The sequence below is a fragment of the Ornithodoros turicata genome, chromosome 8 (genome assembly GCF_037126465.1).
Source record: "Ornithodoros turicata isolate Travis chromosome 8, ASM3712646v1, whole genome shotgun sequence".
Classification (NCBI taxonomy): Eukaryota; Metazoa; Arthropoda; class Arachnida; order Ixodida; family Argasidae; genus Ornithodoros; species Ornithodoros turicata.
Genome location: NC_088208.1, coordinates 432,912 through 459,293, shown reverse-complemented (window position 1 = coordinate 459,293; position 26,382 = coordinate 432,912). Strand labels below are relative to the sequence as shown.

The window sequence follows — 26,382 nt, the reverse complement described above, 5'->3', positions numbered from 1 at the left end:
CGCACCACAACATATGCACATCAATGAAGTAGGATGTGTGATAGTTTTGATTTGCTGACGATGTATGCAATTTGCGTTGTCCAGAATTCCAATCTTGAATAATTTTGATTTACCGAAAGCGCCTCTTGTTTGTAGCCTGAAGAAAGATACAACATGGCAGTGTCGTAAAACGTCAGGAAGGGCAATACATGCACCAGCAGGTAGCACTCAAGGTCACAAAGGTCCTGTCATTGCGGATAGGTTCCGTAAGATGGATGCACGATATTTGGTCCAAAGCGCTGACCACACTCCACTCTACTGCCTTGTGGATGAAGGGAAATCAGCCATGGAACCGAAAACAGGCTCACCGCTGCTTTGCCAAATAAATGGGGCAGTCGTTTGGGAATGAAGCGAACACATGCGGACATTTGGGAAGTGGAACGTTCCCTGTCTTCCTATTGCGGTGGCAGGCTTTCCGGTTAATTGAATTCCGGATACGAGATACACGACTGCGTACCGTATGTGTATGGGACGATGCAAACTTTACAACGAGCTTGCAGGAACGAATAACTGTGTGCATGTGCAGATATGTGATGTTTAATCGCATGTCGCACCAAATATTAGTACCGTGCTTCTGTTCGTACAGGAGGGATAATTAAAACCGTTTCGGAAGACTTCTGCAAAGCATCCAGAAATCGAAGTTACGGGAGAGTTACGCGATGCACATGTGAAACGTCCAACTGCTTCCCGAATGGAATAGCGACCCGTCCTTCCTGGCTGACTTCTCCTGCCCTCGGTCGCGTAGGAATCCAGATGACTTTACTTGCTCATTAGCTGTTGCTCACGGAGCACTTAGCATAAAATCATCCTAGATTTTAATTAAACACCATCCCCAGTGAGCGCGTTTCCATTAACCGCGACAAGAATGGAAGAAAAGGTTTCGCGGTTGTAATGGCTGCTTCACCCTATATAGCGATTTCCCAGCGTTGTGTTTACTGAAACAAGAAGAACGGGATAAGCCTGTAACCGGGATAACGACGTCGCCGTCTCATTTGATGTGTGTGTTTTTTTTTTTTTACTTACATAGTAGAGTGGCAAGAACGAAGACAACCACGCACAACTTCATCTTGATGGGATGCTGTAACAAGCACAAAAACAATAGCGTCAATTGTCTTCTCATATTTGTACGTCAGTTATCGAGAGGAAGACAACTTCCAGATCTGATTGAGTGCACCGAGTACATCGTAACATAGCAATAGCCTTAAGAGCAATAGACATGATAATATATATAATATAATGTGTACATCCCCTCTAGTTTACTCCTCCATCCAGCAAACGCTACAGAGGGCCATCCAAAATATTTTCAGTCTAAGACATCTGAAGAAAGTATAGGCGCCAATTTGCCGAACGGCACAAAATGTTTTGATGGATGCAGTTTTTTTCCTTAAAAAAAAAAAAGACGTACTCAAACACACTTGCCCTGGTTCACTCTCGGCGCACCCCCTGGGGAGAACAAGGAGGGGAGGGATGACTTATGACGTCATAGCGTCTGCGCAGTCAGTCGATGTCAATGCCTGTTTTTATCTTTTTGTGCATGACGGCTTTCTTGGTTTGTTGTTCTTAAACCTGTTCCCTCGGGGGGATTAGAAATTGTAAGTGTCACCGTGGGCATGAAGGACTTCATTGTCCCGAGGCAGCCTCCCTCTGGGCAACGGTTCCTCAGAGCTTGAAAAGCTGACTAGCGGACGATATTCTAAACGAATCAGCGAGCGCGGACATTGCTGCGTCAGAGCAGGGTCACAGGCTGGTACTGCTCTCTACTAGAGCCCTGCACGGACACGGGCCCCCACCCAGCCCGCGGGCCGGGCTTGTTATTGGCTCCGGGTCAGGCCTAAAAAATACAACAACGCTGTGGGTCGGGCCGGTCCCGGACCAACAAAAGACGTCAGCGCCGCGAGGTCGGACGAGCTCGGGCAGAGAAAAATGTTTTCGAGAGGCAGGTTCGACCGGATCACGCAGCGTTTTCGGCACAATTGAGGACTATTAGCTCATATCATCACGTGCTTGTGTCATTCCCGTGCATATATTTGCAAAAACATGCAAAGGACAGCGCATCGTGCGTAGGGTTCGACACCCCATAACACTGTCAAAGCAACTTCTCACGTATTTGACACTCAAGTTCGCAAAGCTTAGTGAGAGAGGTATAGATTGGGAGAACTAGTTTGTTGACACCATCCTCTACCTCGAGGAAAACCTGGCAGTGTAACTGTAACAGTGCGCTTGCCCACGTACGTTCTCGATTTAATTTGGCCTCGTACTGTTGTGGTGTTAACCCGACAGTTTTTGTATGTTTGTGACAGTGTTTTCTCTTCATATAACTTCACTTATAAATTTGTTTGATAAATGCTAGAAACGCGTACGTCACAGATTGCAATAATAGGCCTGGATCTGCTAGGTGAGTCACCGGGCAGAGCCTTGCTGATCTCACAGGGTCGGGCAGGTCGGGCTGCATAAAAACATGAAGGACCGGTCCGGTTCGAGCAGGAAAAAGTCGATCCATGCAGGCCTCTACTCTCCACCGCCGTTGCGCACGGTCGTTTTTTGCGACGTACATTAAATTCAATTTCTGCCATAATTATAAATCTGTGGGGTGAATTACTTCTCTATGTCCGTTTTACTGGCCTACTTTACATTTTTATAGAAAAAAAAGCAGTTTTGTTAGGTGAAGTATGTACTCGGGCATATAGCTTCCCCTTTTGTACTCTAGAAGGAAACGTAACTAGAACTGACTCGAGGCCTGTAAACGCAACCCTTCACAAAAAGTGGGAAATATTCAGTGACTAGATATTTAATAGGTACCCGTGCATCGGAAAACCTGAGCAGTTTTTTGTCCACTTTTGACCGTTGAAGATGAAAGTCGATGTATGGAATTGCAATTAATTATTGTTCGTGTATTATGGCCACCGTATGCGCAGCTAAACGTAATGAACTCAAAGGGCGATGATCGCGACTTGCACTGCATTGCTGATACAGACTACAGCGCATGCAGCTAAACAATGTTTGACTTCTAGGAAACCCGTCCTATAAGGAGCGGAAGAGTTGAAAGGAACTTACCGGATGTACTTGTATGGTGCCTTACGATGCCTTTGCCGATGCGGGGTCGGTTGCTGTATTATATTGAGCAGTATGTGGGCGTAACTTATTTTTCTTATATTAAAGAGTGCGTAGCTGATGTTTTATTGGGTACGATTAACTGAATGTGGCGCGTGACGCCGCTCCATTGGCCAGTGAAAATGGGCCAATCTCGTCGGCTTTTCCCAATAATGCATACCACACGGTTAGTCTCTTCCTAATGGAATGTTCTTGCTCAACCTACGAAGAGTTGGTTTCTGACTGAATTGCCAACGCACATGGTGTATAAAGATACTGCTCACGCTCTTCCTTGCGTACCCTGCAATGTTTGAATATTCCTCGCTGGAAAAACTCAACAGAAACTCCCGTTTGCTGATTTGATCTCAGTCAGGTATAATGATAAAACACATGGCGGCTAGTTACTCCATTACATTTAACACAACAGGTAGTTCTCACACGAAACACGATAGAGGGGGGCGAGAGCGCAGTGTGAGAGCGCAATGTGTTTGTAATTTCGGCAAACTAAGTTGTGGTTGTTATTTATTGCAGCGTACATGCCCATCCCTGCCGCTCGTTTTTATACGTATGCTACATATGTCTTACAAGTGACGCGCAGTCATGCCTCGTTAATATGAACAATCTTGTCTCCAATAAAAAGTTCCCATCAATCTAATCGTCCCTATTATTGAATATTATAGAAAGCAAAATAAATTTAATGAGGAAGTAAAGCTGTAATCAGCGTTTGATAACGGGTATAATGGAGAGAAAATGGACAAATATAAATTGCGTAGCGCTGATTGTCTTAATCGTGAAAGAATGTAAGCACTGTTCGCGTCGCTTCGCGAGCCACGGCTGCTGTAAAGATCTAATGGGGGGTGTAATTATTAGAACACAAAAGAAAAAAGATAAGGAGAGGATATACGACGAGGCGGGTATATATTTAATAGAAAGCAAAGGATACGGTTAAATGTCAGCCAGGCTGATGCAAGCGTGCTATCACACAAAATAGGAGAGGTCAGCCAAACGATGTGTCAGCTTACATAAATAGAAAGGAAATAGAAGATAATTGGAAGACAGAAATAAAATGACAACAGAAGAATGAGAGGGACGAAGGAAAACAAAACCAGAAATAAAAACAGATGAGAGTAATGTGCATGAGGGTGGGATGTGCACTGTTAGAACAAATGTATCATTACAAAGTGGTTGTCCGTTAAAACTGACACACGCTCGACCGCTTCGTACGAGCGTTGCATAACGTTCGATTCCACTGGAACAGTTTGAAGAACAGTTTTTTGACGGTGTAATCATCCGTATTTTTCGGAAACGAGAAGAACGGCCGTATTTGCCCAGCGCTCTTTGCGTTGTAGAGAGGGGTATTATCTTCGGAATCCTCCCATAAGAGGACACTACGGCGGTGCTGTTGACCGTTGACTATTCTTCCTATTCAAGTTTCTAACGGCGGTGACAGCGACAGACACGTACCTGTCTTCTTTTTTGCCAGGTCCTGGTACTTGGGCTTGGGCTTCTTCAGTGCTTGCGCCACCGAACGTACGAACACCGTAATCTAGGCGCTGTGGGTGGGAGAGACTTCGTTCCTCTAGCCAATGATGGGCCCCACTTAGGCAAGCTGCATTTCGCGAAGGAACCAGTTGCGGGAACATCGCGCTGACCTCAGGGATCAATACAACACTGAGAATATAGTGCGCACATGAAATTCGAACATTGCGGGCTTTTGGTACCTTTTCATCTGGCTACCTTGGGATTGACAAGTGGAAAGATATGTTTTAGAATTGACCTCAGTTCCTGATACTACACGAAAACCAATGTGCAGCATTTTGAATGGTTCATGGTGCGAGACGTCAAAATGGCGTGCGGCTATTGTCGCCGCAACATCGCAGCGCGAGGCACGAGCGCGAAAGAGTGCAGTGAATATGGGGTTTGTTTGGAGCCGTTATTTACTTTTTGCGACAACAATTTCTGGGAAACGTCCACCGTAGGCAACGAGTCACACTGCATTAGAAAAAAAAGTGCACTTTGTATACTTGGTGTTGCCCCTGGAGCAACCTGGAGCATCTTTATTCATAAAGTGTTCTTTTGAGTTTACTTTGAGACATGAGATTTATATTTATGTTTCTGTATTAGACTATTAGACTGCATCATAATGTTAGCATATGTGATATTGTCACGGATGAAAACAGACGAGCGAGACGGCGAATCGTAAAATCGGATCGTCGCGAATCGTCGAACACTTTATTCAGCTGCTTAGCTGGTTACCACCATAGGTCGGCGAATTCAATCATGATGGCCATCACCGACATCATTCACCATCACATCACTCAGAATGATGTGATGTTGAGTGATGGGCAATGATGTTATGTGACATTGAGTGATGTTGAATGATGGGCAATGATGTGATGTGATGTTGAGTTTGATGTTGAATGATTGGCAATGATGTGATGTGATGTTGAGTTTGATGTTGAATGATTCAATGATGTCATGTGATGTTGAGTTTGATGTTGAATGATGGGCTATGATGTGATGTGATGTTGAATGATGGGTAATGATGTGATGTGAATTTGAATTTTATGTTGAGTTATGAGCAATGATGTGATGGTGACATTAATGTTGAGTGACGAGCAATGATTTCATGCTGAGTTTGATGTTGACTTATGTGTGAAGATGAGATGTTGAATTTGAAGACCCTGCGATGGGTTTCTCAAGTTTAAATCGGCGTTTTAGTGTGTGGGGTTGACATTAGTCGTGGGTGGGGAGGGGGGGGCGTGGATACAACTGCCTATAGAAGTATGCGTTGACTAGACAGGAATATGGTGCCCCGTTTTCACTGTACCTGTTCTCGTGTACTGTGATAATATGAGCTTACCGGTAGTGGCGGGAAGGCTCCAATTGTATGCGTGACCTTGCTTCTGGAGGGTGGGAGGGGGAGGGGTGTTTGCAGTTCAGCGTTGTGTTAAGGCTATAGAGTCGAGATCTCGGTAGTTTGGGCGGAGCTGCACTTGGATGAATGACAAGGAGCAGGGGAGGTGGGCTGACCTTGGCGCGCTCGCGCTATAAATTTTGCGTCGCCTCGCCTCAGAGCAGGTGTAGTGTTGTGGGGATGGCTCGGTGGGCTGTTATATCGGATATATCAGGGGGTGGGAGGGGAAGGGCTTGCCGTTCAGCGTTGTATTTGGAGTTGGGGAGTCTGTGGCGCTGCACATGGATGGCATCCGTAAGGGACAGAAAATGAGGGTTAACCTTAGCGCTCTCGCGCTGTTTGATTTGCATCGCTTCAGAGCAGGTGCGTTGGGGGGGTTGGCTCCAGAGCATAAAGAAGTGGCGCGGGTATTATGGGACGAGTATCGTGCAGTATGAACTCTGGGTAAGTCACTGTCACGTGAACAAAATGACAGCATCGATTTCCCGACGTTGTTTTGGGCAACTGCAGAATAATGCACTTCCGCGTTATGATTTTTCGTTCACACTGCCCAAAAATTACGCTTCCAAATAGCATGACAGTTTTATATTACTTTTTGCAAATGCAGAATGCAAGCATAAATGAAAAACTGTCCGGGGCAATGTGGCATGAAACTGAGATGCATAATTTTGGTTTATAGTCACGCGTACACTGCATCAGTACAGCCGGCAACCCAATATATTATGCTAAACAGCTTCGGGACGCAGCCCCGATTTTTCATTGCACACAGTTTTGTTTTTGTGTTTTTGTTATGCGAACTTGTGTGTTGTTTCTGAGTACGACGTTCAGCATTGCCTTCTGTCAGTAACAGCGTAACAGATTTATCACAAAATAGGAAACAAAGTGACGACTCTGATGGTCCGCACGTATATGGTCGGTGAACTGTATTCGGCACTGCAAGGAAGACACTGCAAGAGAGACGAGTCACATAAAAGAAAATACCTGTAGAATGATTCAGCCTCACGTACAGTGTGCTCTCACGCCTGGACATTTATACACTTAATCGTGGCAATGGAATGGGTATATAGACGGTTCGAACTGCCGAAACCGTTGCCCGGCTCCGGCCTGACCTTTCGAGCGCCGTCGAGTTCTTGATACACTGCGGTTCTGGATTAGGATCACTGATTACTACGACGGTCCCAAAGGAATTGCGTATGGGTGCGCGGGTTTCTTCCAGGTTTGACATAGAGCGTGACAAACTTGATATTGATGTTGTCCGGCCCACGTCGTATAGGCGATATCAAGCCAAACCAAAACGGGAAAGCGGTTTATCTGGCATGCTTAGCGACACCTATTCCAATAATCTCTACCGCTACAAATCACGTTGCCCTCTGACGACTGACATGAGGTGAGCACTGTACTCCATGCGTTCCCGGTCGCCGCGGTTTCGGTTTCGGTTCATTTGCATACTAAAATTCGGGGATGAATATTTTAGCGCACGTGCGTGTTTCAGGATTTGTTAAACGTGAAATGGCTTGCAACTAGGATAGTCCTTCAGTCTGCCATCTCGCTTTTGCCCGAAATCCCCTAATTAAAAGGTTAATAAATGAATTTTAGGTAACTAGTCACTTGGAGTTGCACGCTTTCGTCCACAGGATGTCCGCCTGGCTGTAGAACTCCACTGGAAAAACAACATATTTGCTGCTCTCGCAGTTTTTTAATAAAAATTCTGTATAGGCTAAAAATAAACATCCTGTATAACCAACTGATTATTACGCGAGCCCTGATTATTATACCCTGTGATTATACGAGCGCAATGTGCAAGAGAGAGCGAAAACAAAACATGCATTTGCATGAAAATCCGCACTCTTATTAGATATTTGCACTGCACTAATTTAGAAGCCGCAGTTCAAACAGCAGCACATCAAGACCACACGACTAGGAAAATAAAAAAGAATATAAAAAATGGAGATCTCAACGCACGCAGAAAAACAGGAGACCACCGAGTACCGACGAGCAGTTTCATCCCCTCCCCCTCCTCCTCCCGCACACAACCACCAGCTTCCACGTACGTAGCAGAAAACGGAAATGCTCTATGCTCTATGCCCCAGCCCAGCGGAAATGCCCCAGCTCTATGAGCAGCAGCGCAGCGCCAAGAAAGTTGATACCATAAAGCCACCAGAGGCCTAGGCCAGGACCTAGCATACCACCGCCACGCCGCTCGCCAATCCTCACCCTACGCACCTGGTATTTGCATTCACGCTTTCAGTATCATCGCCACTCCGCCCCGCGAAGGCTCGCTCCGTGCAGTGGGCGGGCGCCCCGCCAAGCCCCGCCCGCGACACCACGAACAAAACAACACCTGTTTAATTTACGAACGTCACTGTAAACGGCCGCTACCCAAAAGATGACATCTGCCCTTGAGCCGCCGGGACGCACAGTCGCCGAAGGCTAGTTCCATCTCAAATCGAACAATCCGGTACACTTGATGTCTCGAATGAACAGGAAAAAAATATATGTTGAAGCCATCGGTGAGTTAGGCGAAATAAAGACTTTCCGAGTTCTCTGCGCTGCGCGGTTCGGGAAACAGGAGAGGAGGAAAAAACTGCCCCTCAGAAGACGATGTCGCCGCGCGCAGGTTTGAGCCTTCTCTACAAGGCTATTTCTTGTCGCATTGTAGTAATTTCTTGATCTAGCTTTAGACCACCTAGGGCACAATTGGCTCCTGGATTGGCAGTGATGTGTCGGTTTTTGTTTGTCTGCAAAAAAATATCAAAGTTGACTCAAAGTGCCGAAAAGCACCATATTCACTGCAACTTTGCGAGCGATGTAAAAAACGGATAAGATTGAGCTTTATGCCGTTTAATTTGTCATTCATGGGGCTATCGAATTATATATAATTTGTTACTCTACTCTGTCAGGAACGTGAGCGATACCTCTTTAAGTAGGACCATACCGCCGAAAAATGACGAATTTCGGAAGCCTTGATCGAAAAAACCCCGCCAAAAACTTGCCTCGAAAATTTTATATGTTGTAGGTAGTCCCTTATACTATGCACAGAAGAAAAATCAAAATTCGGACTTGATCGGTAGGCGCACTGTGAATTTTTTGCCACCCCTATACGCGGAGCGCATTCAAGCGGTGGCACCGTGTCCCGCGTGCTGCAAACTGGAATTTTCGAAAGGAGCTTTCAACTTCTGTCTTCACATGAAAGTAATTGCTACAGGTTGAAGCCGTTGTGAGCTTTTATGTTCATAACAGTGTTGTAATCGCTGAATGTAGATTGTGGAGCAACCAGAAGTGCTCACATTTTTTGCGGGATGTCACACATGCATGGCAAGTGCTGGGAGCACGTGAAGAACAGAATGCTTTTGCGTCTTTATAAAAGGTATATTTGTTCACGGTGATCATATCGAAGCATATTTACAGTATACAGAATAAAAACAACATGACAGCGATGAAGACAAGGTAAGAAGGTAACGTGAGTTATGCAGAGCATCCCGTGTGGATGAGAGTGCTCGTGTCATGAACTGCTATAGGCTGTTGTCGGAGCCACTTTCCTTAATGTTACTTTTGATGGCAGGTTCTTGTCACATTTTCTTGATAGGCTCTTCTCACGTTACATGCTAACTCGCTGAAATCCTGGCAGTTACTCCTCGATGTTCCTGGCAGGGCAACACCGAAAGCGGTCTCCAGTTTACGGCCTGTCTTTCTGCCCATTTCGTCACGTATTTGGGAGTGTTTGCGCTGTGCATATGCCTCCACCGATTTCCTTCTTTACTTCAGCGGTGTGACGTTAATGGCTTCAGATGATATATACTCAACGATTTCTTGGAGCACGTCGGGCTGGTGCACAAACGGGTCACCCTATGAGCTTCCTTCAAGTGTGGACGACATTGCTGCTTGCTGTGATCCAGCCACCTTTGCTGTGAAGTACTTGAAGCAGCTTCTACACAGTTAAACCATTTCTGTTACGCCTTCGGTTTCATCCGCTGGAACCAGATTCTTTATGGCAGCTAGGGCGATCACCGAAGCAAAGCGAAAGTTCTTCGTCCGAAACACTTTTTTCCTGTGTATGAGACGGTAGTCAGCGCAATACACACGGTCAGCGCTGTACAACGAAGAGGCCATGAAGGTAGGTGTGATGCAAGGACGACAGAGTACAGTAATGCAGATGCCTTCACATACTCTGTATGAGGGCACTCCGTGCACTTCTGTAGTCGAGGATGATGCGCACTTTGCGCAAGGTGTCTTCAGAGAGTTAATCCGACTAGGACCTTCCCGTGGTCGCAGCATGTCGAACCGGAGAACATATTGGACAGCGGCGCCAGCCGGGATGTTTCGGCAAGGTTCACAAAAGGCACCATGACTTAGCCTTGAATGTGCAGCGTAAGACACTGTACAACGACACTTTCCTCTATGCGCTATTTCCGCCGTCCGAGGTCATGGAGCCGTAGGAAAGGAAATGTTTTAAAGAGTGCTGGAAGTCACTGCGTTTCTCCTGACATAATGTGTACAGTAACTCTGCTTGTTTATAATCACCCTGACGAGATATACCTCTTACAGTGAAGCCAAGGCATTCTGTTCTTCACGGCCTCCCAGCACTTGCAATGCAGGTGTGACATCCCGCAAAAAAGTGTAGCACATCTGGTTGCTCCACAATCTACATTCAGCGATTACAACACTGTTATGAACATAAACGCTCAGAACGGCTTCAAACTGTAGCAATTACTTTCATTTGAAGATAGAAGTTGAAAGTCCCTCTGGAAAATTCGATTTTGCAACACGCGGGACACGGAGCCACCGCTTGAATGCGCTCCGCGTATAGGGGTGGCAAAAAATTCACAGTGCGCCTACCGATCAAGTCCGAATTTTGATTTTTCTTGTGTGCATAGTCTAAGGGACTACCTACAACATATAAAATTTTCGAGGCAAGTTTTTGGTGGGGTTTTTTAGATCAAGGCTTCCGAAATTCGTCATTTTTCGGTGGTATGGTCCTACTTGAAGAGGTATCGCTCACGTTCCTGACAGAGTAGAGTAACAAATTATATACAATTCGATAGCCCCATGAATGACAAATTAAACGGCATAAAGCTCAATCTTATCCGTTTTTTACATCGCTCGCAAAGTTGCAGTGAATATGGTGCTTTTCGGCACTTTGAGTCAACTTTGATATTTTTTTGCAGACAAACAAAAATTGACACATCACTGCCAATCCAGAAGCCAATTGTGCCCTAGGTGGTCTAAAGCTAGATCAGAAATTACTACAATGCGAGAAGAAATAGCCTTGTAGAGAAGGCTCAAACGTGCGCGCGGCGACATCGTCTTCTGAGGGGCAGTTTTTTCCTCCTCTCCTGTTTCCCGAACCGCGCAGCGCAGAGAACTCGGAAAGTCTTTATTTCTCCTAACTCACCGATGGCTTCAACATATATTTTTTTCCAGTTCATTCGAGACATCAAGTGTACCGGGTTGTTCGATTTGAGATGGAACTAGCCCGAAGCCAAGTCGTCGCCCCGAAACGCAAGCATGCGCAGCATACAAGGCCCTCAGTCTCATAACCGGTCCCTGGAGTTCAGATTCAAAGTCCATCATACACAATGAAGCTGAACTCTGAAGTCAGAATGAGTTCTGAAGTTGAATTCTGTCCTATGATATGATGGGCTGTGGTGTAAAATGATGAGTAATGATGTTGTGGGCTGTGATGTCAAATGATGAGTAATGATGTGATGGGCTGTGATGTTGAATGATGGGTAATGATGTGATGAGCTGTCATGTTGATGTTGAACGATGGGTAATGATGTGATGAGCTGTGATGTTGATGTTGAATGATGAGTTATGATGTGATTGGTTGTGATGGTGATGTGATGTTATGGGCCGTGGGCAAGACCGGACATGATGTGATGTTAAATGAATATTTCGAAAAATGCCGACCTATGGTTACCACACGCAAGAGCGGTAGCTCTCAAACAGAGCCACGCTAAAGAATGCTCCGACAGGGAGCTCACAAGCTTTTATACACAGCGGTGAACATTGTAGAAAACACGCATCGGTAGAGAGGAGGAAATACCGAAGCTTCTCCAAGGCCGCCGGCCCTTGAGACTGATGCGAGCGAAGGAGCAGATGCTTCTGGAAGGATCGCTTGCCAATCAGCGCAGCGTGTCGTGGATCTCAACACGTCGGTCGACGCCTCGCCGTCCGCTGTTACTGTTCCGTGTGGTCGCTTCAAAGATGATACGTGGCATTACTGGAAAGCGGTTATACACTGAGTTGTTCGCGGAAAGTGTGTAAACCATATATTTCTTTCTCGAATGTTGTAATGATGCTCTGAAGGCGTTCGCATACTGCACAGCGTAAGAAACCCTGTATTGTTTCGTTCTAGACTGTTTCTATACGTTCGAAGCACGTTTAAATCATACAGCTGAAGGGAGCACACCTTTCCCTGAAAAGAGTTCACTTATGTGGGTATCATATGGAACGTTTCCAACATGGCGTGCACTCTAAATCGTCTGACGGACACGAGCCGGTTAAAGTGTCCCCTCAGAAAGTACAGCAGGTACACAGCCGTAACCGTTTGGAGACAGCCGTAACAGTTATCAAACAGCAAGGACAGCGCTCCCGATCGACCCGATCAACCGTCACGTCGGTATGCGACGGCTTTGTGCCCGCTGAATAATATGTGTGCTTCATGAGCCGTGTACTCATTTGCTTGTTCAGTAATGCGTGTGGCGGCGGAATATGTGTGCCGTTGTTAGAGCATACTATGTTCCTCCGCGCTCTGCCGTTGAGGAGTGACATGGATGGCGCGGCGTATTCCTCCGCTGTGCATTCCTCCTTGCTTTCTCGCCCGCAACCTCGCCGTTGGGGAGCATGACAACCTTACTTTTGAGTACAGGCTTAACGTTTTCTTGAGTACAAGAAAGGTAAGTCAACGTAACAGTGATGTATCGTATGAAGTATGATGTATCGTATCGTAAGAAGTGCCTCTCTGTCCAGCGAGCATGATTTGGTGAAAGCATTTTCAATTAGATTGCTGGGATAGTTACGTTTCCTGAAATCGACAGACATTTCGTGAGCGCGTCTGTGGAAATCGTCGGTGTTGGAACATATGCGCAGAGTCGTGTGAATTGCCCAAAAGGAATATTTCTTTTCTGGACATTGGGGTGATAACTATTAAAATGGAGATACTGACGTCTGTCGGTTGTTTTTTTATAAAGGTCGGTGACAAGTTTTCCAGACCGAATGGAGACAGTGACATCAAGAAAATTGATTGAAACATTGGAATGGTTGCAGGTGAATTGGATAGTGCTATGCAAGGAGTTGAAGTGTTCAAAGAAAGACAACAAGGAAGAGTTGTCACCTGGCCACACAACAAAAATGTCGTCGATGTATCTCAGGAAAATGAGCGGCTGTACGGGGAAGGATTCAAGGGCCCTCTTTTCAAATTGACCCATGAAGAGGTTTGCATAGTTAGTGACACGCGGGATCCCATCGCTGGGCCATGTACTTGGACAAAATGTCTGCCATTAAACTCAAAGTTATTATACTTTAGGACTAATTCAAGTAGTGGGATGACCGCAGAAGTGTGGAGGATGTCGGAGGGAAAAGAAAGAAGAAAGGATTCCACTGCGTTCAGGCCCTCATCGTGGTGGATGTTAGTATACAATGGTTTTACGTCCATGGTTACCAGTGTCATATTGGTCAGATCTGAGAACTGGTTGTTAATAGAATTAATTTTAAGGAGAAAATCATTTGTGTCTTTGACGTATGAAGGAAGTAGCGGGGGTATATGTTTTATACAATGGTCTATCAGAAGGGAAATCTTTTCTGTTGGTGTGTGAATGCCAGATATTATAGGTCTACCAGGGTTATTTTCCTTGTGGACTTTTATAAGGAGATAAAATGACCCAGGATTAACGTTTTTAGGCTTGATGAATTCTGCTATGTGGCGCGGAATTAAATTGTCATTAACGAGTGCGGAAATTTTTTTGTTGATTATTTGACAAAACAAGGGTGTAGTATCATTATCAAGAACCCTGTAGAAAGTCGTGTCGTTGAGATGTTTATTGGCCTCATTAATATAGTCGGAAGTATCCATGACCACTATTCCCCCTCCTTTATCCGCAGGCCTGATCACTATGTCATCCCGTGTTTTAAGATTACGTAAAGCAATCCTCTCAGCTTTGGATAAGTTAGGATTTTTATCTTTAATTGACTCACCGACTCGCTTATTGATATCGTTATAGACCGCCCTGATGTAGTTGTCGATCATGGGGCTAGTTTGTGATGCATCAGGGGTCCAAATGGAGGGCTTCTTAAAAGGGTTAGTGTTGGTAATTGTGCTGCCATGAAAAAATGTATGCAAATGCATCATCCTACCTAAGCTTTGTAAATCATTGAGTATGTCGAACTCATCAATAGACGGTGGGGTGGGGACAAAGCTAAGACCCTTAGACAAAACACTAATATCAGCTTGATCTAGCGTGGCACTGGACAAATTAAAAACTATGTCATTTGAGCATGCCGTGGGGTATGTAATATCAACTAAAATATTGCAGATATTGAGATCATTAACGGGTGTGAGGTCTAACTTGTCACGTTTAGCTTTCTTGGATTTTACAGATTGGAGTTTGGAGAGCTTGTCAGACGCAAAGATTCTCAGTTCCGTCACTTCGTTGGGCCGTAGTGCTAGTGCTAGTTGCCGGAGTTGGTTGTCAATATCCTTAATTCCGTACGAACTCTCAGTACGCAAAATTTTTAACAATTCTATGGATGCATGCTTTAACGTGCTCGACCATCTTCTAGAGCTTCGAGGAGAGTGGAATGTAAATGCTGGGGACGCATGAACAAGCAAACCTTTGGGAACAATATTCTGTGCTATGCAGTCGGAACAGTAATGAACATGAGACACAAATCTAGCTTTCTTATCGATTAATTTACGTGCCTTGAGAAAGGAAGCAGACCTGTTATTGTCCATGTCCAGTCACCGAGAGCTCCTGGTATTATACCTCCTAGTGGCGTTCCGAAGTTTCTTGGTGGGTTGTCTACGCGCACTTAGAGCAGATGTGGTTCTGGAGGTGATGGTGGCCACAACTGAGTTCACTGGAGCATTCACACTGTTTTGCGGCACTGTGGCACTGTCGTCCACGGATTGGTGTCTGCGATCATGTTGATGTTCTTCGAGGGAACTGGGCGTTCCAAGTGAGCAGGTGGGACTGAGGAGGTCACTAGGACGTGACGAAGGATGAGGTACTTGGTTAGGTGGGGAGGACCGGGGTGATGGGAGCACAGGTGAGGCAGACGAGGAGCGTTTGGTACAGCGCGCGGAGGGGACTGATGGAAGGTGCGGAGTATGCGGGTGTTGGCCAGGAACAGCAGCAGGGACCATATTTGGTCCTATGGGCTGATAGGTTGAAGCCACTGAAGGGGGCAGCGGTGGGAAATCATCAGGATGGGGGAAGGCGACAACCTCTTGTCGTACGGAGCGGGTGGTTGGGCAGAAATGAAGCCTGATACAGCTTCGGTAATGGGAAGCCAGCACTCTAGCGCCCCGGAGATTCAGGTGGTGGCCGTCGATAGCTAAAAAGTCCCACGGCGATTGTTCGACACGACTGTGGCGGATAAAGCCAACACGGTCGTTCATAATGGACAAATACCAGAAATGCTGGTTGATAAGTTGAATTTTACGGTTGATCTCTCGGGTGAACAAACGTTGGTCAGAGGACACATATGCAGAAGGAAGTCGTGGCGGTATTCTGGAGAGGACCACAAAAACGTGTGGACGGGTCGAGTGGATGTGAGACAACAGAAGGTCAAAAAGTTCCACACAGGAGAAAACCGAGTTCTCACCGATGTCTATTGAGCCGACTTGAAGGAAGACGACGTCTACACATTGCGGGAGGTCGTTCACGATGTTGATGAGGTCCGGAATCTTGGCACCAGGAACAGACTTAATAATGGTATCACTGGAGTTCAAAAACTTGGGCACTAGTTTGAGTAAAGAGTTGCCGATGATCGCAATCCGAGATGCAAGATGCTCCACCCCGTTGGGACTTGACATGGCAAATGGAAACGTCGGAAAAGGGAACAAAAAAAAGAGAAGAAACACTGTCAAGGAGCCAGCGAAGAGGGAATCACACACGTAACATGAAAAACGGTTAGGAGCAACTAAGATTTATTTGAACAAGAACTTTCGTGCAAGAGACTGCACTTCTTCAGGTTACAAAACTAGGTGCGACACAAGTATATATATATAACCCAAGAGAACAGATACAATAACACAGGTTTCCAGAACCAAGTAAAAAGGAAAACAACCAGACAGTAATACAATGCATCACGTGAGCAACCGTCACATAAGAATCAGGAAAGAGAAAATGTACGGGTAAATGAGACATTCGGAGAATTGGGGTTCAAAAGATTTGGTGGTGACAAAACGGGGGCACAGGTGGATGTCTAGCCGCGTACGTGGAGAACACAGCTTTTGTTGAACTGCGTGGGAAGGTCCGAGTGACCTTATTTGCTGAAGGGAAAATGGAGCTAAGAATGCTAAGAACAGAAGGTGAATGAAGTAGCTTAGCTGGGTGATGGGTTGAAGAACTGCAGAGGACCGCCATGAACGTTTAGTACCCGTGGTTTTAAAGAAGAAAACTTAGAAATGAAGAAGGACTCGCGATTTTTGCGTTTGCAATCGGTGGTGTAGCCAGATTCTAGAATTGCAATAGACAGGTGTGTATCCATGTCGTGCCCGGGAAGATTAAAATGTATAGCAACGGGTGTGGGGCGATTATTGACAATGTCGGACTTATGACCTAAAACCTCTGACGCATGGTATTGGAGGTTTCACCAATGTACTGAACATTGCATTTCATACATGTTATTAGATAACGAATGTTAAAGGAGTTACAATGCAATGATTGTTTAATTTGAAAGGTGTAGTTGTTTATGGTACTGAAGACCGAGGAGCAGGTAGAAATAAGATTACAAATTTGGCAGCGTGTGCCATTGCAGGGACCTGAACCAGGTGTTGTAGTAGGGTGCAAGCGCGAAGTAGGGATATTCCGGATATTATTCCGGATTCTTAACATTCTACACAGTGACGAAAAATTGAAAAAAACTATTTCCTTCTGCCCCCATTGTCACATTCCGCAGGTCAAGGAATATCCGGAATATCCTTACTTCTTCGCGCTTGCGCCGTACTACAACACCTGGTTCAGGTCCCTGCAATGGCACACGCTGCCAAATTTGTAATCTTATTTCTACCTGCTCCTCGGTCTCCAGTACCATAAACAACTACAGCTTTCAAATTAAACAATCATTGCATTGTAACTCCTTTAACATTTGTTATCTAATAACATGTATGAAATGCAATGTTCAGTACATTGGTGAAACCTCCAATACCATGCGTCAGAGGTTTTACGGTCATAAGTCCGACATTGTCAATAATCGCCCCACACCCGTTGCTATACATTTTAATCTTCCCGGGCACGACATGGATACACACCTGTCTATTGCAATTCTAGAATCTGGCTACACCACCAATTGCAAACGCAAAAATCGCGAGTCCTTCTTCATTTCGAAGTTTTCTTCTTTAAAACCACGGGGACTAAACGTTCATGGCGGTCCTCTGCAGTTCTTCAACCCATCACCCAGCTAAGCTACTTCATTCACCTTCTGTTCTTAGCATTCTTAGCTCCATTTTCCCTTCAGCAAATAAGGTCACTCGGACCTTACCACGCAGTTCAACGAAAGCTGTGTTCTCCACGTACGCGGCTAGACATCCACCTGTGCCCCGTTTTGTCACCACCAAATCTTTTGAACCCCAATTCTCCGAATGTCTCATTTACCCGTACATTTTCTCTTTCCTGATTCTTATGTGACGGTTGCTCACGTGATGCATTGTATTACTGTCTGGTTGTTTTCCTTTTTACTTGGTTCTGGAAACCTGTGTTATTGTATCTGTTCTCTTGGGTTATATATACATACTTGTGTCGCACTTAGTTTTGTAACCTGAAGAAGTGCAGTCTCTTGCACGAAAGTTCTTGTTCAAATAAATCTTAGTTGCTCCTAACCGTTTTTCATGTTACGTGTGTGATTCCCTCTTCGCGGGCTCCTTGACAGTGTTTCTTTTCTTTTTTTTTTGTTCCCTTTTCCGACGTTTTTAATTACAAGTAGTTAAACTAGTTGTTACACATCCCTGGGCGTATGTTTTTTTTAAAGAATGAATAGTTTATGCATATTTGCTTGTGATGTTATTGCCCATACTAGTTAATAGTCATACATCCCTCATAGATATATTATCAAGACGAAAACCATTGCGAAATAGGAGCCTGACACCATGTTCCACTGAGATGGTTTTTAAATTGAAATTGTGGGAGACAAGAACCACGACAACACATTTCGCCTGTGTCATTTTTCGGCTGAGAGGGCAATTGCGATATTAATTTCCCAACGATAAGTTTTGCGGGTACTCCATACCAATCAGTCACCAGACATGCCTAGATAATGCAGACAACACAATGACAAAATGACAGCATGATTTTCTCAGGACATCTTCCAGGAAGGAATTGACATGAACTGACTTGATCAACTTTGAATGGCAACTTCTGGCCGGTAGAATGGGCTTGGAGTTGGATTATCCTTTATTGATTACTGGATGCCTTTCCCCTTTGCATCTATTCTGGGAGACATCTGTGATTAAAATTCATGTTTGCCGGTTCGAGCTGCTTGTGTCGCGCCATCCACTCTGTCGTTCTCTTTCCCAAACTCAGTTTTTCCACGATGAATTTCATCCACCAGCTTGCCTGCAGTTGTGCAATTTTATCAATTCTGTCGCCAGTGTGTTTATTCACCACATAGCAAGCTCTGTCGCATAGCTCTGTCGCATACCAAGAACCAATGTACAGTTATAGTACAATGTGCAAAGAAACTGATACGAGGGTCGGATGCCAATTATTTTCTTCGTCCAAGGCTGTACTGCGACGGAAACAGACCTCAATATCGGAGTTACGGACGCCCGGGTCAGGCGATTAGGGCACGCAGGGCCGAAACTGAAGGCACATCCGGTTTCCGTAATCGCAGTTTGTGTCATGTCTGGGAGAAATATAACCTCCATAGCTTAACAGAGACAGCGTTCCACACTGGAAGCCTTGAAATGATTGTGTCTGAATAAGGTTTTGCGGCATGGCTCAAGTTGGAACCAGCAAAAATTTACCGAAAAAAAATGTCCCCGCAAGAAATGTCGGTTATGTAGCGTGGCTTAACCTTCTGCTCCTATACGGAATTTATCACATATGAAAAGGGAGGCAAAAAATAGAACTAACTCTTGTAGAGGCTTATGTGAATGACAATCAATTTTACGGTGAACCAATAGCACAAGACACATGGGTTGGTTGCACATTATTGTTGTATGCCACTGTATTAGGGTATGACAGTCACGAACGCATACCACCACACAACAGTACTGAGGCGAAAGCTATTATTCACCAGAATGGTGCCGTCGTCGTAATTATCGAGCTAACTTGCATGCTGGTACTGTTCTCCGGTGTTCTCTACACTGACGTTAGCGCTGCTAGTGCCGCAGCCATTCCATTCCTAGATATATTGATATCATATACACGTGACCTCTCATGACCGTCTCACTGGCTGAGATGGGTACCCTAATGTCGCCTGCAGATCAGCGTCAGCATTGACCGACACTTTTTTTTTTTCAACGTCACCGCCTTTCCTGTAGAACTTGGAATCTGTGTCCACCACAATGCAAATAGCTCCCTCGCCCAATTTAACTTTTCTGCTACTTGAGTAAGAAACAAGTACTGCTTCACTAGTAGCACCTGTTTCTTATAGTCAATTAGCTGAAGAGTAGCTCTCGTTTCTCTCTTATCGCTCGTTTTAAATAAAATTTCTTGACACGTTAGAGCAAACACCCTGCATATAGTACAGTTCTTTTGTTGTTCTTTGCAATGGATGGTTTGGCTCTCTGAATGGATGCATTCGTTTCCATCTTCGTTTTCTTGTTGGCACAGCGACAACGAAAACATAATCACATATGCGAGTTCACATGTTATTTGCGCTTAGCTGTAATGCATGTATGATGCAATGCAAGCGGTGAAAGGCGATGACTATCATAAAATGGTACGCACTTACGAGACTGCAACAGCAGCCAATCCAGCGTAGAGAGCATCACGTGCCCTAGCGGTTCGTTTGAACGACACGAGAAGTCAACGTCAGCATCGGAGGAAAAGCTGCTCTGAATTGTACTACTTGTATTGTACTTGAATTGTGCTCTAAAACTTGTAGGAGGGAGGCATTTTCTGTTTCAATTTGTGTTTGCTCCCCTGTAGTTTTTCGATAGCCGACTATCTTTATTTATTTATTTATTTATTTACCCTCAAGTCACATGGAATTACAGAGGGGAATGGAAATAACAATGAAGCAAATGAAAAGGTACAAAGTTACACATCAAATACGTCGTGGAGTAAAGTACGGAACCTTGTTGAGATCCTGACTACCGCGACGGTCGCAGGTAAGTCATTCTAGTCACTAGCTGTCTTGGGAACGAATCAGTTCTGGAAGCGATTAGTTCGGCTAACGGGAATGAGTACTCTTTCAGGATGATCCAAGTACCTAGATATACGGTGAGGAGGTGAAAAAAGAGAATACTTGGGAAGAGTACCATTATGAGAGATTTTATGAAATAGCAACAGACGAGAGATTTTACGGCTTAGTGAAAGAGGTGGTAGAGAGGCGTGACATTTGCTATCTATAGTGTTATTCATAGTTTTCTTACTGTTGACAGTCGACTATCGATGGTGCTACAACGACAGTTTTCTTACTATCAGTAGTTCGATTCCCATTAGACTATCTATGGTTTTGCATCACTAGCCACAACTCCTCTGAGGCTTCAACGTTCTCGTTGCGGTATACCAATGGCAGGGTCACGAAAAATGAGGTCAAATAGGGAAGGTCCCTATGCCGAATTTGCATACGTGGCAAAATCCTAAGGTTACTCACACATATGCAGTCAATAATGTTTGCATTAAAGCCGGGAAAAATAAGTCTATATGAGCACAACAATTGAAAGCTATTTGTTTCTTGCTTTGTAACACTGAAACGCGTATTATGTTTTGTATAATGTATACCTTTCGCCATTTTATAGGCCATAGCGCGCACATCTACTTGACATCTGTAGTGACTAGTATTGTGAGTAACGATCACATGTATATGATGAAGGTATGCACGAAATTAAAGCACTGACGTCGCTGAACTTGATTTATGTCTGTCTGACTGTTTGTTTGCCTCTCTATCCGTCTGTTTGTCTGCCTGCTGCGTGCGTGCGTACTTAGCTTTGAAATGTCGTTCGGACGACGAAAGATGCAGCAACAACTTCATTCTTAAACTGAGACGTAGGATGCGTTTTGTGTTATGTCCTGCGTCTTACTGCTTCAGCGATAATAAAACAGTATGTCATAATTGTGTAAAGATTTATTTGAGTTTAGAAGTGCGGGAGTATTCAGAATGACGAATACAATCAAATCTTTTCGACATCCGATTCGTATTCGAAAAGTTGATATTTCAGCGTTGAGCTGACAGATCATTTACAGTTTACTACGAAGATATTGCGGATGACTGTTTGAATTTGTACGTTATGGTAGGGTTGTCAATCGGGATATCCCCAATCCCGAAATGCCGGCCAATTTTTGACGTCCGGAAATCCCAGATTTCTTTCGGAAAATCCCGGGATTTCGTGATAGCAAATCTGACAGGAAAATCAAACAGCGGTCGGCCATCAGTAAAAGACCCACTCCTTCGTAAGGAAATTGCACTTTTTATGACTAGACGTGGCAGATGACCGCTGCCTATGCACGTGTGTACAGGTATTTGCTGGCTGTCGTTTCTTCTAGCACAGAAGCTGAGCGGACTCAAGATTATTGACCGTTGCCATTATTGACAGAGAAGCAACAAATCGATTACCTTCTCCAAGGACTTTAGGTCAGCAGATTATGGTCGCAATTGTTGCACAACGCCCTCAGACGATCATGGATTTCATCGAGATTGTCAAGGACCTCGACAACAGCTTTTCACATGCTCGACGATGTCACCGCCCACCGTCTCATAAGCGAGTAGACAGCACCGCATTCCAGTCAACGCCACGTAAATCCCACTGCCACGTATAACACTGCTCAACGTAGCACTTCACCTGAGTTTGGATCAACACATACGCCCAAGTCCAACAATACTGCCAACCGTCGCCAGCGTATACCCGATTTACCGACAGCTCAGCGAGAGGACAGATATCGACAAATATCTGAATAGTATGGTGCCCTAGCATTTCGAAGTGTACAAGACCTCACACAGGCCATGTGTTACAAATGTAAAAGACTTGGACATTTGGCATCCAAGTGCCCAATGGGTGTCAGTCAATCATCACAAGCACAGCCGCCAGTAAGCCAGTCACGCCCGTCAAACCCTGTAGCTATTCATAGCACGCCTACTACCCTTGACGGCTCTCAACTTCAGTGCTATTTTTTGAAGAAATCGTCACCGGCGTTGGAAAATATGATGCCTTCCCAGACACTGGCTCCAAGCTGACTATAGTTTCCCAGTCTATTCTCCCGCCATATATGATTCACCCATGGACACAGCCACAAGTCAACGTAGTTGGCGGCTCCTCAGTCCTACCAGTAGGCACGACACATCTTGAGATAGTTATTGGAACTGTCTCTGCTCTAGTCAAAGCTGCTGTGCTCAGCAAAAACATTCTGCCACTTCTAATAGGTGAAGACTGGTTTGAAACTGCCAAAACACGTTTGGTCTTCCAACCACCAAGGTGCACGTATTTGCAACACACCTTCTATGGTGTCACCGTCCAAGCTTCTTGTAAGATTAGACCTCGCATGGCGAATGCTGGCGTCAGTAGTATATTATCAGCTCAAGTATCCGGAAACTCAATCTGGACGCCATTAATTAGCAATTAGAGCAATTTGGAACCCCCCACAATAATTAGGATCATTCAGGGAGTCATTACACTAATTTGGGAACATCTAAGACGTGTCCAGACCACTGTGTGAGTTTCCGGCTACTTGAGCTGATTAAAAATAAAAAAATAGGTAGAAAATAAAATGAAAAGATAGAAATAGAATGGAGAGAAACAATTTATTCGAAAACCAACGATGCCGCGGCGAAGAAACGGCTCCGGGGTGACCAGCGCTTGTTGACGTCGGGTAGTTGCAGAGATCGACGACAGGTGGCCACTTAGTTGCAAGGCATCACACCAGATGGCGCCACCATCATAGCTCTAGACGAGAAAGACAGAGAACAAGATACTAGCGGCAGGTAAAAATGGCAGCACTGCTAAACAAGTCTAGGCATGCGAGAGAAAAGGTCTAACCGCTACTGCTAAACAAGAAAACGGCAAACATACGAGTAAAAAGGCTTACGGGGGCGATCGCTTAGGCCTAACCACAACACTATGCAGCTAACACAAGGCGGGAACCACTGGGCACACATCGCTAAACATGCGTCAACACGAACAAAAGGCTTGCTCACCGCAAAACAAGTCTAAACATGCGAGAAAAGGCTTAACACGAGTGCGGTCAAATCACTCGTTGGTCACCGCTAAACACGGCAAACATACGAGAAAAAAGGCTTACGGGGGAGCGATCGCTTAGGCCTAATCACGACGTCACAACACTACGCAGCTAACACAAGGCGGGAACCACTGGGCACACATCGCTAAACATGCGTCAACAGGATTGCTCACCGCAAAACAAGTCTAAACATGTGAGAAAAGGCTTAACACGAGCGCGGTCAAATCACTCGTTGGTCACCGCTAAACACGGCAAACATACGAGAAACCTTTTCCCCTTTTCCCCCGCGGCGACTTCCAGGCAGAAACTGAGCGAGTGCGGGGAACACACGTCTGCTCTCTACGACAGCCAGCCAGAAACTGAGCGAGCGCGGGGAGCGCACGTCTGCTTTCCACGACAACCAGAGAGAAACTGAGTGAGGCGACGTGCAGTGGCAGCTATGGATGCGCGCGCGCCCTCTGCTCTACCCGTCCGCGCATGCGCGCGCGCGCTCCTAGCGTCCTCTGCGCCGCCCGCGGGTGTTTACGGTTTCGACTCTCTGCTGCGCGCGCCCGCGCGCTCCTAGCAGCGACGGGTGGCTTCTGAGTTTCGGATTCACTCTCGTTTCTTTGCGCGCGCGCGTTTATCTGTATGAAGGCAGCGCGCACCGCGCTCGCGTCATCACTACGTGAAGATGTTCAGCTACCACTCGTTACAAAATTGTTCCCGCACCCACGCTTCTTGGGAAGAAGTGGAGAAGGAATGTTTCAACAGCGAAAGTCCCCGCAACGAGCTCGTCATCACTGCTTTTCGCTACGTGATAGACATGGTAGGCTTTGGCAATATAGGAGAGATCTCGCCGGGGCCGCTGCAGGAGATAGTGCGTCGGATCTACGCCCGTTACAAGAACGTCTGCATAACGGTTCCTGACGGACCCCTGGGACTGATGAGTGAATTTGTGAGTCTGGCCAATGCAGAATTCAACTACATCGCTGCAGACATCGTGGACCTTCTCGCTCGTGCCATCGCTCATATTAAGCACGCCCTGCGGAAGCAGTGACATTTGCAAGCAGTCTACATCGTCAACTTTGTCATTGATTTATTGAAATACCGCTTAGTTATTGACATGCAACGCATTAAACAGTCCGAATAACGTTGACGACACTCTGTGTTTGCTTTCACTGAAACATGTTTATTGAATACATACAAAGGACTTGGTCGATAGGTGCCTACACCCTCCCTAACTTGTCTGATCTTACGAACGTTACGAGATGATCGGACGTGCCAGAAAAGGGGAATCTTCATCGCAGCGCCGTCATTGCGCGGGTCACGGTACCAGCACGATGACGGAATGGTCATTCTTTTCGTACACCCATTCCGCTACCACACTGCCACGATGACCCGTGCTTCTCCTGTCTGAGGGAGAGAGAAAGATAGAGAGAAGCATGTCTCGACTAGAACTTTTATTCTCGATTACATGTCTCGATTACATTGTTCCACGGTTACTCGATGCCTGACGTCGACGGTCTCGGGCTCTCTTCCGGGTTTTCCGGTGCTGCACAAAGAGAGAGTGCTATGGTAATCCTATACGCGTCAAAACACTAGGAAAGCTTACCGTATTCGCAGCTCCCATAAGGGAAGGAGTGTACGGCATCCACGAGATAGCATTTGTCGTTGTAGGGGACCAAGCTCTTCTTGAGTCTCGAAATGGTGTACATCATTTGCTTTATACTCTGGATGGTGCACTGCTTCTGAGAGACCATCTTTTCATTGAACAGAGAATCTCGGTACACTTCGTGCAATAAGTGTTTCCTCACCACGTCTTTCTTAACTCCTTTCGCTCTCGCGATCTGTTTGTGTGTCCCAGCCAAGAGAATGCTGTACATTTTCGCTCGGATGGCTACGACTTCTTGAATAACACCACCTCCCGTCTTGTCTTTGAAGTACCCCATCTGATTCGCGAGCTCGTCGTTGAAAAGCGGGTGGTCCGGTGGATAGGAAGACAGATCTAACTCATTCTCAATCTTCATCAGCTGCTCTTCCAGGCTTTCACACGTGAGAGAAAAAATTATGCTGTCCGTATCGCTATAGATCAATTGCACTGGGCACGTCAAGCGAGAAAAGAGAGACTCGTAGATGAAGCTGTACATTCGGACTTTGGATATCTCAAGAATGGCAAAGCCCACGTAAAGGGGGTGTGTGCATTTGATGCGACGCTGTTTCATCTCGTATAAGATGCACTTGTCACTCAGAATGAGAAAATGCTGGCAGTCGACGGAGCTAGCTTTTCGGAGCGCGGTTTCTTTGTCGTAGGCTAGGGCATACTTTTTCATGCGTCTCACACTTTGTATGGTCTTACCGAACGTACTGTTCGACATGGTCTTGTACAGAAATCGCTCGAATTTCGTGGACGCGGCATTCCTCAACGCGACGTTCCTCTGCACGAAGGTTCACAAATAGCTGTCTTGCCGGAACGAGATGATGCTGTGAACACGTTTTATTTTCATGCCCAACCTCACGTACAGTGCGAGCAATGCATAATGAACGGCGTAGCGTTATTTGTCGCAACACGTCAGCAAGAGTTTTTTTGTGGGAGGGGTGTTCAGCGCCAACGCATCTTTCAAGTGCTGCTGGTAGGGGGACAGTTCGTTCTCGTCCACGCACCTGTGTTCGGGTGCCAGGGGAAAATCCCTGGTGAGCGCGTTCAGTTCTTCGGGATACGACAAGTCTACTACGTAGACATAACCCACTTCCGAATCGTGAGGAATGTTGAGAAAATCGATCTCGCTCCGTGGT

General features: G+C 45.7%; 1 protein-coding gene across 11 annotated transcripts in view; it reads right to left on the bottom strand.

Annotated features, from left to right (window-relative positions):
• The window catches only part of LOC135366373 (uncharacterized), an 82,809-nt gene that overhangs the window by 18,967 nt on the left and 37,460 nt on the right, over window positions 1-26,382 (bottom strand). For all 11 annotated transcript variants that reach the window (XM_064599045.1, XM_064599052.1, XM_064599042.1 and 8 more), the window contains one exon: window positions 1,063-1,117. In XM_064599045.1, the coding sequence (XP_064455115.1) occupies window positions 1,063-1,117 (55 nt within the window). The remainder of the gene's footprint in view (window positions 1-1,062; window positions 1,118-26,382) is intronic.